Source organism: Diorhabda sublineata, chromosome X, assembly GCF_026230105.1.
Source record: "Diorhabda sublineata isolate icDioSubl1.1 chromosome X, icDioSubl1.1, whole genome shotgun sequence".
Taxonomy (NCBI): Eukaryota; Metazoa; Arthropoda; class Insecta; order Coleoptera; family Chrysomelidae; genus Diorhabda; species Diorhabda sublineata.
The window spans coordinates 35,349,738-35,367,233 of NC_079485.1; the positions used below are offsets into that span (position 1 = coordinate 35,349,738).

A 17,496-nucleotide genomic window follows, 5' to 3' on the forward strand; every position below is an offset into this window, starting at 1 on the left:
GTGCAGAAAAAAAAAAAGAAATTCGTATTTTTATCTCATAGGTTAAATTATCAAGTTGAAATACAGGCGTTTACGCCCAGTGTCAATATAATAAGTATAGGCAGAAGGTGCGTGTAAATGTCTGAAATGATTAAAGGAATAATATTTATGCATGGATACCGTAGAACTAATTGTTTCAAAAGTATCACACTGAACAATTATAACGTGTTACGTTCAGAGCACGCCATAGTATAAAATTAGTTGCCATTTCGTTTTTATCACGAAATAACCAATAATTTGAAAACCCAACTCAATTTAAATTCTTAAGTATTCTTGTTGCGAGTGAAACATTTTAGATTGAGAATAATATATCGCACTGGTAATATAGACTGAGAAATTATTACTTCAATTTTCTACACAAAAAATTTCGAAGAATGCTAACTGAATTATACAGAGTTGTATTCAATCTATATAGTAAGAATAGATGAGAACAGGCAAAATTTTCAAACGTCACTATAATTCTCAGATTCTCTGAAATAGTCTAAAGAGCGTTTTCATCAGAAGGTAAAATCTTTATGATCGAGAGATCTATTATATCATTTGCATTGAATCTTCTGAGTCGAATACATTTTTTCTAAGTATTGCTTCTTGCAGATTCATATTCAGAAGTTTTTGGAGTCACTTTGAGTAGTAAGATGAAGTTATAGAGTTTAAAGTAGGTGGCCTTAGCATAATCATCAATTTAATAATAGACGAAATACTCAAATTTGCAGACTCTAAAGAGTGCCAGGCTGTAAAAATTATCCACTCCGCAGATTCTACTCTTATTGAAAAGAATGCTACATGAATTAGAAAAACTAACAACAAAGCGTTAAAAATTACGTGTATAGTATTAAAGTGGATGAGGTTATGAGGAGATAGGAGGTAAAAAATGTAAGTTTGATATCAAATCACTAAGGAACTAAGACATCACTAAGAGAAATAAGCATATAAGTGGAAGATGTTGTTAAAGGAGTTGAATACAATGGAAGAGACTGGAGAATAGTTCAGAATGAATAGAGTAGCCAATCATCGGATAGCTAAATTTGCCAAAATAATTGTTACTAACCAAAGAAAAGAAAAATTACTTATTATTTTTGTATCATTCGCTTGAAGCAAAAATGGTAAACCAATAAACTGTTTGGTTAGCCTCTGATTGAAAGTCTAGTCACAGTGTTTCCAAATGTGTGATTGATATAAAATCAAGTATGTATTAACATAATTTTAGACTTATTCGGTTCATAAAAAAGTCTAACCGAAGGTTAAAACAGTTGCTAAAGGGGTAATATCTTTACTTGGAGATAAAATAAAATATAATACAATAACACGACATGATCAAATATGAGTTATCAAAGTTGAGAGCAAAGTATCTCGGTTAATGTACTTCTAGGTCAATACTACAGAAATGTTAAAAAAATAATCGGTTGTGATTTTCAATTTAGACTACTTTATAGCTTCCTTCACTTCTCATATTGTAGAAAAGGGTTTTCCTCTCTGAAATTCTGATAGTGTTTTCCATTTACAAAGCTAGTGCACACTTGAAGTAAACTGAGTGCAGTCAATTGTAAAACATAATCTCGTGAACTGATATCTTTCGGCTACACAAAAACTGATCTAATAGATATCCACTAAAGAAATCAAGTTGAATAAGAGGTTCATATCATGGAGTAGCCAGAGTAATATTTGGGAAAAATTACACTTCGTTGCGCACCCGAACTAGTCAGTAAACATTACGTTCATGATTTTACATAATTACAATATTATTGCAGCTAGAGCTAAATTCAACATTTTTATAGAACAATATTATGTGATGATTCTGAAAATGTATATTTTTCTCTTACACAGAAAGTTTCTCAACCAATTTGTAAATTGTAATTAGTTAAATCAATTCTAGGCCTTGACTGACTGAGATTCTTATATCTTCAATCGAAAAATTACCAACATTATCATCATCATTAATATTAAAAATCAGACATGTATATTCGCATCAAAAGTTAATTTAAAGCTTAATTATTATTAGTTAGTTGTGGGTAATAATTCTTATTCTAGTTTTGCCAATTCAGTAAATGATTGTAAGAATGCTTGACTGATTTCATTTTTCTCCATCGAGTCAGTCTATATAACTTTACTTTATTTCGCTCATTTAAAGTATTCCGCAGCCTGATATTTGAAAAGGTCTATTCGAATATTGAAAACTCATTTTTAGGTGAGATGTGAAAAAGACCTTCATTTATATATTTCTTTTTTTCCTCGGTTTTTCACTTCAGACAGAGTACAATTTATATTTATTCTGTTAACATTTGCCGAAATCAGTAAGTTGCACTAAAGGCAAAACTAATATTCATTGAAACCTTCTTCTTACTGCTAAACCCTTTAATGGAACTAATTGCCACAACCGCCGATTTCTATCCCAGGCATAGGGTCTAATTACGATTCTGATTTTTTGGAAGTAACTTTGCTTCGGATTGTGAATTTTTTCATTCACAGTTCATCGTAATTTTCGGTACATATTTTTTTAAGTTTCATGAGTTTAACAGATAGACAGATAGACAGATGTAACGAAGGTGATAAACCAATCGGATCAGATCTTTACTTGCCAAAGAAGGTAGGAAAGGGTTTACCCGATGCAGTGAAAACACACATACCTCCAGAATCTTCCATAGACCGCAAGGGAGAAGAAGGAGTCTACGCGCGTAACTGCGACGCGAACGAGGATGTAAATCTGTCAAAATTATAGGGGGTGGTGGAATGTCCTTCTTCTCATCCATTCGTGAATTTATACGACGGGTTTTCTCGCAGGCGCACGCGTGTGTGTTGAAATGCTAGATGAGAGTATTGGTTAAAAAGATATCGCAATTAAATTAGAGTTAATAGCAACTATTTAACTATATAACCATTAACAGTAAATACGTTGTCGATGTCTTTGTTAACTGGAGTATGAGCGTTTTCTTATTGGGAACGTGGCAATGTATTCATCGTCTGGGACTGAAATTATGGTCAAGTACAATATAAGAAATATGACAGTTTCATATCAATAGAAGCAGACTTTGAATCGTTATGTCAGATTCTGTCAATTTGATATAATTTCGCACACAGATTCTTCATACTTTAATTACAAAAACAATCATCAACATCCGAAATAACCATGAGTTTTGTATTGACAAATCAAAGTATTATTGTTTGCTTCACTTATCTTTGTTTATATACGAACACTAAAGTCTTTTCGCAAAGCCTAACTATGAGGCAAAATTTCAATTTGTTTTCCCATAAGCTCATATAATATAAGCTTATATATCGTAAGCTGTTGTCATTTCCTCAGGAGTTTATTTGTTGTACTGAATGAAATAATACGTGAATAGATTGTTTCTCTCTATAAATACCTCAGGAAAATAGCTTACGAGTGTACTACCACTTTAGTATTCAAACTGCGGACGAATTCAGAATGACATTTTTTGTTACATCTGCTATCTGCCCTAAGGGCTGGGGTGATAGAAGAAGCTGCCACAAAACATCTGTAGTTGCTTACATCTCATATATTGTTAAAATAGGAACATATAAGGATGCTGACTGCTTATACGCGTGTAGATGTGTGTACATGGCACGGAACAAAGGTAATACAACAAGGGACGGTAAAATCTAGCACAGCAGTTTCATTTGACGCCTCTGCCGATACTGTGTTCACAGACTATTTTCTAATTTCTCATCATACTTAAGAAAGACAAACAGAACCAGTGATGGATTTACACCTACGTCTGTGAGGCCAAGGCCTACGGCGGCATAATTTGAAGAGCGGCAAAATTTTTGAAATGCCAGAATTTTAGAGACGAAAAAAGTAATGATAATCCATTTCAAAAATTGGTTCAATTAGTTTTTATCAAAAAAGTTTCTATGGAATATACACTGAAAAAACAGTCAACTCGACTCAAGAGAAAAAATCCTGAACCAAACAATTTTTCTTGATTTGAGTATATTTACTTATATTTCAAGTATTCTTTCTTCTCAAAATGGTTTTCTTGGTTCAAATTTGTTTTTTGTATGTAGTTAACAGTTTTACAATGCATTATAATTCAATTCATCAATATACTTCTTAATCTGTGGGGAAGATGTTCATTTTATTTAATGAGATTGTGCCGCATATTCATTTAGAAGGATCATGTGCAGTCGACTTCTTTTCTACTTTACTAGTACTAAATAAGTAGATATAGTAAAATCTACACGTCGTTGGGAGATCTCGATAAAGCGAACAAATTCAAGAGTTAAGAGTTTAATGCTGAAAGCAGAGATGAGGCTATTGGATAGCAGCGAAAATTATAGCATTCAGAAACAACAATCCTTGTCATTGCTTGGAATGTAATTTAATAATCATTTGAATGCTGTTAGTAAGTTTCAAGAATCTCAAGCTGATTTATCATCCGTTGTGCAGATCTATATATATAAGGCTTTATTTCTTCAAGACATGAAACAGACAATTTTCTGGATATGAAGAAAATGTCAAGGCACTACCTGGAATTCATGATTATTTTCGTTAAAACAGAGAAATTCACCTAGATAACCTACGCGTAAATGAAAGAACACCTTTCTCTGAGCCATAAAATTTTTTTGCGCAAAAAGGATACCTACAATTAGTCTGGCGTAATAGTGCATATGAAAACTTTAGGAATCTTATAGTTAATAAAATTTCAAGCCATTCAATATTTCAGCTTAATATATTTGTTAACATCTAAATGAGAAATAAATCAGTTTATAATCATTTCAAAGAGACTTGAAAAAATAACTATGTCAATCATTTTCACATAATAGAAAAACAATACTATAACAACATGTTAAAATGTCGTGTAATCAGACATTCGTAATGTTTATTCATTGATCATATACTTTTTGTGATGTTTGTCCATAAAAACCTTTAAGGTATTCGATAAGTGTCCATGTAAAGCAGAAATCAATCAAATAATATCGCGCTTTATCGAGTTGGCATCCTAATTTTGAGAAAATTATTTATCATATATTATCAATCACCAACTTATTGCGCCTATAGATTTCTTTGACAGTGATGGTTAATCATCATATCCTTTTATAATATATATAATAATAATTTATAAATATGATCTTTTTCTATCAATATTATTAGTGCATTTGTGTTCTGATAAATAATTCTACATATTCATTTTTTTCATTTGCCTATTACTTTTGCGTATATCTAATTAACAAACTATTTGGGTTTACAGATAGTGCAACAATACCAACAGAACAAATTATAGTTAAAGCTTATCAAAACCAGTCTCTGCAATGTCCTGGAGCCAACGAGCATTCCCTAGTCAACAGTCTACAGTGGATCTCACTAACGCAAGACAAAAAAATATTAGAATATTCCAGAAGCTCATTAACTGTTTACAGTGAGCAGCATCGCATATCATTAGCAAAAGATTATGGCTTAACCATACATCCAGTGGTAGCAATAGACACAGGGGACTACATATGTCTCATAAACGGACGACCTGAACCAGACGGTGTCATCCAGCTGAGGGTTATGGGTAAGTTCATGAGTATATTTATTTATATAAATCTTTACTGTAGTTTATTGAGTGGTTTTTAAACATCAGACATCACTTTTCTATGAGTACCGGGAAACGTCACTTTCAGTTGTAAAGTGGGAAAAACTTTTTCACCTATTCCCTTTTGAGGCATTCAATTTCCGTTTATAATCCAAAACGAAGTATTCTCTCTAGACAAATAAATAATATATAATTCTACCGTCACTTCCTTCTTCTTCTGAATAAAATATATATCACAATTACTGTGTGCATTATATTCCAAGTTATTCTCACAAACAACATTGAAAAATATTAGCGTACTTGATATTTTATGCTCGAATTTCCTTATATAAATTCCACTTTTTGTAAATATAGATTACTTACTTTGTTATTCGGTTTTTGACGCCACCATTACACAGTGCTCTGAATACTTAATAATATGTTCTTTGTTTACGAAAATTCAGCTTGTTCAATTTGTCTAACGTATTTAGTAACTAAATGGTATTCTAGTAAACAAATAAGTAATCTAATATTCACCAACAGCAGCATATAATATTCCTAGCTTCGTGTAAAATCTCAATGGCTACTCCTACTAACAGTGAAAGGTTTAAAGCCATACCAGCTCAGTGTTGTAGCAAGATTTTTTCAGTGACACTTATATGACACATATTAAAAATAAATTTTTCATGAAATATGTGTTTGACATTATATGATTGTTTTCAATAGCGGTAATTTTTTGTAAGGCTTGGGTAACATTTGCAAGAATTTGGAGACAATATTTTATTTTTAATATGAATTTCAGTCTCTTCACCCAATATTTCTTTACATAATAAAACCGAAAAGCACACTCAATATGAAATTACCGAATTGAGTATTACGGATAAACTTAAGGTGTCTCTCAAACTTTGCTTGAGTATGTAGGGCAACATTTGTAATCTGTCCGACTTAAAAAATCCGTATTAGTATTAACGATAATATAGAGGTGCAAATATAGTATTTGGGAAACCTTTTCACCAGCTCTTTGTAAGATGAATCTCATCTATCGTTCCTAGGAAAACTTTTGGTTAACATCAAAATACTAATTTGTATATTCAGCAGATCAATTAAAAGTTGGTTTGGTATGTAGGTATTCTAAAATCGATTTTTCAGTTGTCAAAATTACACACATACTATATTTGCTTTAGAAGTTTCTAACAAAAAAAATAAATATTTTGATTGAATGTTACTTCATTACGAATGTGTAAATGTAAACGACAAAATCTCTTGATGAAGTAATAATCAGATCTGTGACATGAAGTTTTTGTATTATCTCCGTGTTCTCCCGATTATGTGCCTCTTTATTTTCTTTTCATATCTCTTCAGCCTGCTATTACTTATCCAAATATTTTTTTATCGAAGGGTCATAATGGAATTGTATTTTTAGAATTTCAGAAATCTAAAGAAACAATTCAGACAATCTATCCGAGCCCAATCTATGATCTCTGCACTGCAACCAAGAAGTTAGATTAGAATTTAGACTCGATAAAATAACCTTATTCAGTTTTTGTTTAAATTTTCGCGCAAATCAGAGTGGAAGGATGTACGTTGACGAAAGGATGTTGCAGGCGACTACTACAAGTTGTCTTTTTCTTTTAAAAAGTTAATAATGTAGCTTTTTTCCGCCATATTTTCTGTGTCCGTGAACGTTGCCCTCTTTGGTATGTAAGAACCATATAAACATACTTTTATATTGTTTAGGTAGCTACTACTACATATAAAAGTTTGAATTCATTAACTAACCTAATATAATCAAATGGCATCTGCGATGTTTCTATTAGATATAGATACGCATTAAAACGTTACCTAACCACATTTTCAATGCTTTGATGGAAAGAGTATGAAGTTGATAGATACATAGAATAAATATATATGAATCCAATTACAAGTAGAAACAAAGAAGAATGCTTGTCCAATTAGATCTGTATTAAAAAGTACAAGAATACGAGATTATTTTCAACTTGTTTATGGTAGACAGAAAAATAATGTGAAAAACGCCACAGGAAATGAAACTATCACATAAATGAAAATCTGACTGAGCTTCAGAGAATTCGTATGTGAAATACATGGAGAAATCTTACGAAGAAATATATGGATATGGTTTTGAAAAAAGGAAGAAGAACCAATTATGGAAAAAATAGGAGAAAACAAATGATGTATCGAGAAATTGTGACATGTGGAATTGTGGTCGGCATAACTATTGAAACTTTCATAATATTTCACTGAAATATGAAAACTTATTTCATATTACCAAACTTCATTAGTACCAAAAAGAACAAGATCCGTTGTAAGAAAAAATGTATACAAAGTGACAGTTACTCTTATTGTATCGTTGTTCATTGACTATATTTTTCTTTTGAATGTATCCTAATGAGGAAAGATAAATTCCTTATATAGAATGTTGAAACATTTATCGATAAACCTTCAAGAACAGCTTTTCGATTATTTCTGATGGTTGGGTACACCCATACTTTTACCTCCATATATCCAGCATGTATCCTTGTCTCGTGAAAAATAGTGAATTTTTCGATTATACTTGCGAACGTTTTGACAACACTAGATGAATATTTTTATCAATATTGAAATCCTGTTTTAGCAATTTGCGTAAGTTTCCCCTACTTATATTGGGAAATATGTCGTTTTTTATTGCAGTGAAGACGAAATATCCTGGTTGAAATAAAAATTATGTGTATTGTTAGCCTTATAGCCTTATAGCCCTCTAGTCAATTGTATTAAACTTATTCGATTTTCTTACATATATTTCTCTTACATGTGCTTGTGTTACCTGAACATCCCCTCTATGTTTATTTGACGTAAAATTCTATAAATAATGAGCGATAAGACACCTGCCATATTTTCACCATAATTGATTACTTTTTGTGAGAATGTCTCTTCATAATATTCCTACAGGTCACACAATTATCATTTTTTTATAGACATTTTAAATATTTGACTTCACTATCACAATCACGCTTTTTCCTAAAGACGAAATAAACATATTATTTTCTTCCATTCTTCAATGTTAACATGAAACTCAAATTGTTTTCTTAAAAAATGCTTTTCATAAAGATTTGTAATGTTTTTAAAGAATTTCTTGTAATATTAATTATGAAATGTAAAACTTACAGTTATCAGTAAATTAAGTTTTGGGTATAAATGATGTTCTATCGTCGTATTAAAAACCTGAATTGCTTTTTAATTATTGGTTGGATATACCCTTTCTGTATAAAGGGTAGAGAGATAGAGAGCAATATGTGTATATGAAAAACGTGAATCGAAATGCGTTAGATACGGGTGGTGCAACATTAGCATATAGTACATACATATACTACATTATTTTGTACCGCGTACGTCGTTGAAATTTTTTAATAATGAACTGCTAAATGTTATTGAATATATTTCAATACATTTACAATTGTACACACACACACGTGTACGTGAGAAACCCCGTCCCTCCAAGTATCCACTCCCGAATAAATCGGCGAATAGATGCGAAGAAGGACATTTCACCACCCTCTGTCATTTCGACAGATCCTCATCCTCGTTCGCATCGCAATTTCGTGCGTAGACTCCTTCCTGTCCACTACGGGAGATTCTGGAGGTGTTATCTTTTTGTTAAAAGCCTGTTGTCTGAACGTCTCAATGTGTGTGTGTTTTCGCTGCTTCGGGTAAACCCTTTCCAACCTTCTTCGGCAAGAAAAGAAATAATCAGAGGAGTCCTTCGCCTTCTTTATAGCTGTCCCCGATATATAACTCGGCACTTGCTTATAAAGTGCGGAATTACCGTGTCGGAGAGTGTCCTCTTATGGGCAAACCTAGGATCTTTTTTATTTTTTGTGTGTTTTTGTAAACATTTTTTTAATAACGTAACTTAACCTAGTGATCCTGTTGTCCTGCGTTTTACTTTACATAGGCAATGAGTGTATACATGTTCAGTACACTCAATACTTCAGGCGTTCCTTCTCCTATTGGGGATAGCGTTTTCTTAAAGCGTAGCTGCTTCTTGCTTGAGTGGTGTGCATGGCTAATTTATTTGTTTCTGCTCTCTTTGGGTTTGTTGGGCACCCCCTGTAGTTTGCTCGCTGCTCTCCTCCTCAGTTCTTGCATTTTGGCGTTTCTGATCTGCTAAGGGTGCAGTCCGCCACCCTATGCGCTCCCGATTATCTCACACAGTGCACGTCTATGCTGCACGTACTTTGTCTATGATGGAATCCTGTAGCATTGTACAGGTCCTTCATGCTTCTTCTGCTCTATCACACTTAGTTTTTTATGGCATACGTATCTAAGCTTCCTGTATGTTTGCTCTTTCGCGGGCTCCATTACTACCATGTATGTAATTTTCGGGTGTCGGCGTTTTTTGTGTACGGCTCGATTGTCATACTTTTTTTGGTTTTAGTCAATTTTCCCTCAGCTTTATTTGGACTTTCTTTCATTCTCTTCATGGAGTGGATACATATACCACTCAATCTCCTTATACTTGCTCAGGAGCATCTTCATTTTGTTGAAATCCTCTTTTAATATTGCTGTTATCTTTCCTGTGTAAATTCCCATTTTACAGTGAGTATCGATTCTCCTCTTCACTAGCTGCTTCCGTATTGCTGTCCACATGAGTAGGAACTGTGATTTAATTTAATTATTGGAGATGGTTTTCTCTTCGTTTTTTTTTCTGTTTTTTTCTTCCTTTCCCTTTATTTTTTCGAGTTCCTTTTGTATATGTTTCTTCGCTGTGTCTCCTTTTTCGGAGGTTTTTCGCTCCGCTTTTTTCCTCTTTTTCTGTTTGTTCACCTCGATGTTATCTCCATCCGTCTTTCATTTATTTTTATTCGGAATCTCTAGCATGAATTTTTCTTTTTCGTTCTGTTCTCCATAGCTTCAATTTTGTTCAAAAGTTTTGTCATGGTGGCTTCCATCCTACTTAGAAGTACTATTTCTAAAAACGGATTATCTCCGCACAATTAAATTTGTGTTAGAAAACACAATTCTTTCATGTGAAGTTATTATTATTCATAAAATATAAAAGGTTGTGTCTGGACCCAGCGACTTGCAAAGGAAGAACGTTTTATTAGGGTCTGACTACCTGAGTCCACTTTCCCTGCACTTCACTAACATACGTGTTTACTGTTCTACAATTGCTACATTCATACCATAACCTTTGAATACACATTTTTCCTTACCATATATACAAGGACTTTCCCAACAACTATTATTTCAATAAATATGTTAATAGTATAAGTTATAAGAGACATCATACATTATCATTTCACTGAACTAAAATCCAAATCACCCAAAAACAGAACAAGTAATATTATTTATCAAGTACCTTGTAATGGTTGTGACGCTGTTTACATAGAGCAGACATCTCAGTATTTAGAAAACAAATATACATTTAATTATGAAGATTTGAAAATACTTGAAATGGAATAAAATAGTAATGAGAAGACTGTCAATGATAAAAAAGACAATTCAAGTAATTGTCACTGTCAAGTCATATTTTGCTAAAGACTGAAAGAGGTAGAAACGTCAAAGACGGATAGTCTTTGCTGACTAGTTAGAACAACCAATATGTTGGAGATCGCAGAAAATGAGAATTCTTTATTAAACTATAAATCCAAGCTTTCGAATAGTGTTCTTCCTATCACCAGGGAAACTATAATATGAATGGAGCAATAAGATTTAAAAAAATCAAACCATGTGTAAAAATGCGTATCTTAGGATATATCGGAGAATTAACTTACGTTCAATTTGAGGATGAATTCCTAGGCGTTAATATATCGGAATAAGCTATTGTAGAATGTCAAAGTTTGTGATACATGATCCACATGGGATATGTGAGTGTTAAATTGGTTAAAAACTCATGAATTATGAAAAATATTTGAAAATATGAAATTAAAAATGACATACATGTATGACAATGCACAAATTTTCACTAAATATTATACCGGTATACCACTCATTAGTTGTCACTCAACCATCTATATTGCCATTTACTATAACTAAATTGAGTCAATTGTTTGAGTGTGACTAATTAATTCGGTTAATTATGATGACCGAAACGAGGCGGGAATATAGTCATGTTAGAAGTGATAACGATTCTATAACGGTCAAAAAGTTTAGGATGCTAATTTCACAAATTGAAGGTAGAAAATAAATATTTGGTCCGATTTTTTGTCCATAGTGACACTTTTGGATAGCTTTCCGCGTCTTTTCTCTTTAATTTTTTCCCGTAGAGTGATCAGTAATGTCGAATAGTAATCTCCAGTTATCGTTCTATCCTTATTCAAAACATCAATCATGATTACTCCATGGCAATCTCAAAAAACTAAAGCAAGAACTTTTCCAGCAGATTTTTGGACACGAAACTTCTTAGATCCTGGAGAACCAGAGTGTCGCCATTCCATCAATTGTTGCTTTGTTTCTGGATCGTAGAAATGTACCCAAGTCTCATCCATAGTAGAAATTCGGCTTAATAAGTGTACATCGTTTTCAAATCGAGCACAGATGGAACGTGATGCAATTTTTCTCATGTCCAAATTGACGTGAACTATACGGTCTTCCTAAACTGGCCTTTCCGATCGGTTATCATTTTCAATGGGAAATTTACCTTTTTTGAAGCTTGCAGTCCAATTTTTCACGGTCGCATACGAAGGACATCATATCTTCGTAAATCTGCTTACCTCTTAACCCTTTTAAATACAGGTACTTGATGATTTTGACGTCAAACTTTACATTGACACTTTTAATAAGTTATTGGTCGTTTCTATGGTAACGAAAAATTTGTTTATGCATGGAATTGGTCTAAGCTAACTAGATATCAATACATCCTCGTATATATACGCTCTTTAACTCATTCAAGACTAATGGCTTTGTTATTATTACGCAATATAGGATCCCTTCAAAACACTACTATAAACATGATCCAATTTTCAAAACCCTTGGCTACGTCATATAGACAAACCGACAGCGCTAAGATCAATTCACGCTTAAACAGTCAGCAAATATAGAAAATGGAATGAAAAAGCATTAAATGCAATGAAATCATCTGTGTTATTCATTATAGTTTGTATTCAATTTCGATAATTTTGTTGGGTTTCCATTAAATTTTATCAGTTTTTATTTTTCGAGACGAATCCATACCTTACAAATGTATCTGGATGATATACTACGTGTGATGAATTACCCAATATCTACACAAACTTCTAGTACAAATGTATATTTTGATATAGACAGAATTCAATTGAAAAATGATATTCTGTCGTAAGAGATATCGTGTTATTTTTCAGCGAAATGTCTTTCCATTAAGCTAATAATCCACATAGGGCGTACCACATTAAATAACCATTACGTCTTTCAACAGAATCTGATAGCAGTTTTTGATGGTGAGAAGAATATATACAACTCATGAATAATGAATTGATGGAAAAATATTCCACATTCACACTCAAATTATTAAGTATACATGTTAAAACGTTATAAAGTATGACCATGGCGCCTTATGTGTTTTATAGAATGAGATTTTTTATAAATACATAATTTTATATGATTTAAACGGAAGTGAAAGTAAAAAGCACTAACAAGTTGAATGTCACGCAGAGAGATGGAAACCTAGCAGATGAAAAGAAAGGAGTTGTAGAAATATTAATTGTAGAAGTAAGTGTAACGATAAAAACGAGTGTAGGGGAAAGAGCAAGTAATAAATAATATGGTATAGAATCGTTCTGGTAAGATATTTGAATAAGTAGTATGCAATTAGATAGATGAATAGATAACTAAACTGTTTTGAATAAGTAAAGAATAAAAATTGATACTTGGATTATGAACGATATAGTATGTTTAGGGTGGGGGGGTAATTGAATTAAAACATGATAATAATATCCTGAATATACTGTTTATTCCACCACTACACAACACTAACAATTACACCTAACCTAACCAATAATTTATTATTGGATACATTTTTCAACAATTTTACATTATTAATATTTATGCAATGATTGTGATTGGCAGCGTGATCGGCAATACCTGATTTTCCTGTCCGTCCATATTTCAAGTGTTCTTTAAACCGGACAGTAACGGATATATATACGTCGTAAGCAAGAGCATGGTTTCAGACAGAGTTCGTGAGTTTGCAAGAAGGAAATGGCTGGACCTTGAAATCAAATATCTCTACAGTAAACGAGGTATTCTTGAAATTGAAGCATACGGACTTTACAGAAAACTGACACATAAATTAAGTGATTAGAATTTGAAAACTGGTGTGACTTTCAAAGAAACATGTTCAGGGTCATTGATTCAAAATTTAAGAAGATGTCTGTTTTAAGTAAGAAATTGAAGAAGCTGGAACCGCAGCCCAAGAAAGTTTCTTTGAAGCCAATCGAGATTGTAGAAAACCTTTCTTCCCAGACCTTTGACAGAAAAGAGCTGGAGTTGCTGAATAAGGGTTAGGGTTTTGTTGTTACAGACGATGGCGATCTCGGCGAATTGATTGGATATATTGAAAGCTCCATTCAGTATCTTCCTCAAGACGCTAGGAACTTCGTCCAGAAAGCGTGCAGAAGTCAAATCTTGAAAAATATAACTACTAAGAATAAAAAACCATCAGTAAGTAAAAGAGATCTGAATACTGTCAGGAGTTTGAAGAAGAAAGATTGTTTCTACTAGAAAGCATATGAAGGAAACAAGATTGTTATAATGGACAAGAAAAATTATTTGGAGAGATTGGACAACTTAATCGAAACAGGACCATACACCAAAACCTCCGCTGAATAAAATGATCACAAATGTAAGAGAAACACTTAAAAATTGTAAGAACCTTGCCACCGGTACACTCAAGCATAAGTTATCTGTATGTAACCCAACATTGTTAAAGCTCTATTGCCTTCCCAAAATTCACAAACCTGGGAACGCGATGAGACCTATTGTTTCAACAATTTGTAACCTAGTTATAATATTTCCAGGTGGTTAACGAAGAAGTTTGAAAACCTACTAATCAAACCTGAGAGTTTTCCAGTGAAGAATTCGTTAGAGTTTATCAACAAAGTGAAGGCTACAAAGATTGAAGACGGAGAAATTTTAATCTCCTTTAATGTAAGTTCATTATTTCCCAGCGTGCCGATCCCGCAGACCTTCGTGTACCTTGAGGACTTACTGAGATCTAATAATTTGGTAGCTGATGTGATAGAAGAATATTTAACAGAAATATGTATGAATCAAAACTATTTCCAGTACAACAACGAATTCTACAGGCAAGACGAAGGAACAGCAATGGGAAACTGCCGTTCATGGCTGAACTGTTCATGAGTCATTTTGAAAAGCAAGAGTTTCTGTATTTTCCCAGGGTATGGTACTGGTATGTGGATGATATATTCATATTCAATACGAAGAAGGCAAACATAAACGATTTCATTTTGTAACTCAACTCAAAATATCCCACTAAAAAGTTCACCTATGACATGGAGAATAATGGACCGTTAACATTTTTAGACACTTTAGTAATTAGGAATAGTAATAGGTTAGAATTTGATGTATTCAGGAAAAACATCCCGGCTGATTCTTTTCATTGTATCCAACATAAGATGGCCAGTATCCATTTGCTGGTACATCGGTTAATCTACTTTCCACTTACCATCGAGAGATACAATACGGAAAAGTCCTTTATTGAGGATGTAGCTGTACTCAATGGTTATGAAAAAAGAATTGGAAATAGGTTAATCAATCGTCATAGGTTTGAGAAATTTCTATGTGAAACCACACCAAACTCAAAATGAAAAACAAGAAAAATTTGCTCTGATACCTTACAGTCCTCTTTACACGAGAGGATTGGAAGGAAGATTTAGCAGAGTGGGTTTAAAATTGGTTTATAAATCCAACAACACATTAAAACAATTGTTTGGCAATCCTAAAGATAAAGTACCAAATTTGGAAAAGAGTGTTTTATATGAAATAAGTTGTGGTGATTGTGACCGAAAGTATATTGGGTTGTCTGTTAATATCCGGTTTAAAGAACACATAGCTAATCTGAACTATGGACGAACCGGAAAATCAACTATTGCCGATCACGCTGCCAATCACAAAATATTAATAATGTAAAATTGTTAAAAAATGTATCCAATAATAAATTATTGGCTGCGTTTGAAAGCATTGAAATTGCTAGATGTGAGAGTAGTTTAAATAGGGACAAAGGGCCAATTCCTTACAGCCCACTCTTTAGTTTAGTAGTCAAAGAATAAACATGAATGTTCCCGCCAAGGAGTTTTTTCCCGCTGGAATTAATTTTCGCGGGAGGTGGCTTATTGGTGGAAAAATTTAGTATAAAACAGGTAAGTCAAGTTTTTAGATTTTAGTTTACCTTCAGTCTCTGAAGATGATAATTTCGTTATCGAAACGCGCGTCGGACAGTATAATTGTTATTGTTGGTGTAGTGGTGGTATAAACAGTATATTCAGTATGAATATCGCCAACTGTTTCAGAAATTCCAACTTAGTAATGATAATAATATACTCAGTGACAGCATCAAGAAAAGGAAATGGCCGAAATCTACTTGTAGCAACTTGGCGAATGAACTACTTCAAAGTTTGTGGAGAGAGCAAATTAGACAGTTTTTTTGTCATATCCCAATTGTCTGATGAGATTTATATCTGTTCACTGAAGTGGCCACGGCAAAACATTCACGCCTATGAAAGAACTCCACACTTCGACGTGAGATATGTGATATTTCACTGAACAGAGAAATATGAATGCCCATTTATGTAGGACTTGATCAATCTAATACGTAGCTATTACCTGTTTCGAATAAAGTCGTGATCAACTAGTAGTCAGAGAAAGTGCTAATCGTGGATGATTTATAGAACAAGCTTTTCAGCTTGTTAACATGACATTCAATTTTGCGATAGGACAAACTAAAATCCTGATTTGTCATAATTCTGCTCCTGTCAAAATCGCTAAGCAGATAATAATTCTGATATCTTCGAACATGAGACTCGTTTCACATAAGTCTGTAAGTGATAATATCTGTACTTTTGACACTCGTAAATTTCTTGAAAAACAAATTGATGGAAGAAACTGATATCTATAAACATGATCGAAGATAACACGTTTATATTGTTATCGTAGCCTGCTCTATTTAACTATCAAAAAACTGTTCCTCTGACTACACTGTTAATATTACTGAGTGTATCTTCAATTACTGGAATAGATGTCATAACTATGAGAAACTTTTCGGAATCTGTAAAAAATTAAGCTTGAATCTCACAGTTGAATAACTGAGTGAAGTTGATAAAAAAGAATAAAAATAAGAATTGGAATGATTGGACCATGCTCCTCTGATAAAATTGAAACGAACAATTTAAAATTTCCATCTTAATTTAGTCACAAAACAAACAAATTCCCTTTCACAATGTGAACCAATAAAATTCGTTGATAGAAAGAATTCAAAATAATTTATATTCGCTGACATACTGGTATTGATAATGAATTTAATTAGTTTCAGTACAATGAAATTACGACACTAAATAGGACCAATTATACTTATAGATATTTATTGATAATAAAATGTTCCAAAGAAGTTGAGGAATTTTAGTTCTCAGTTTATGGTTGACAATATTAAAATTTCTATTTATCAAAAATTAATATTGAATGTTTATTCCCTTACTATTTCAATTTCAAGATTAGATAAAGATGGTAATGCTAAATTAAGGACACAGTGGAAGTCAAAAGCATCTTCAATTACTCTTGCATACGGTTGAACATTAGCGTCTAGGTGGAAAGTGAATAGCTTGATGAATCAAACGTATAACAGTGATTATGATCACTTATGCGTGAATCTGTGCAGTATTGTTGCTATCAAACAAATAGTACTGAATATAATGTTCTGTAATAGTTATTTCACATATTGTTATCCACTCTAAAATGCTAT

The 17,496-nt window shown here is 32.8% G+C and overlaps 1 protein-coding gene across 1 annotated transcript in view; it reads left to right on the forward strand.

Moving 5' to 3' along the window:
* Positions 1-17,496, forward strand: part of LOC130450990 (tyrosine-protein phosphatase 99A) — a 471,371-nt gene that overhangs the window by 73,316 nt on the left and 380,559 nt on the right. Inside the window, exon 2 of the mRNA XM_056789764.1 lies at positions 5,244-5,549. Coding sequence (XP_056645742.1) covers positions 5,244-5,549 — 306 coding nt within the window. The remainder of the gene's footprint in view (positions 1-5,243; positions 5,550-17,496) is intronic.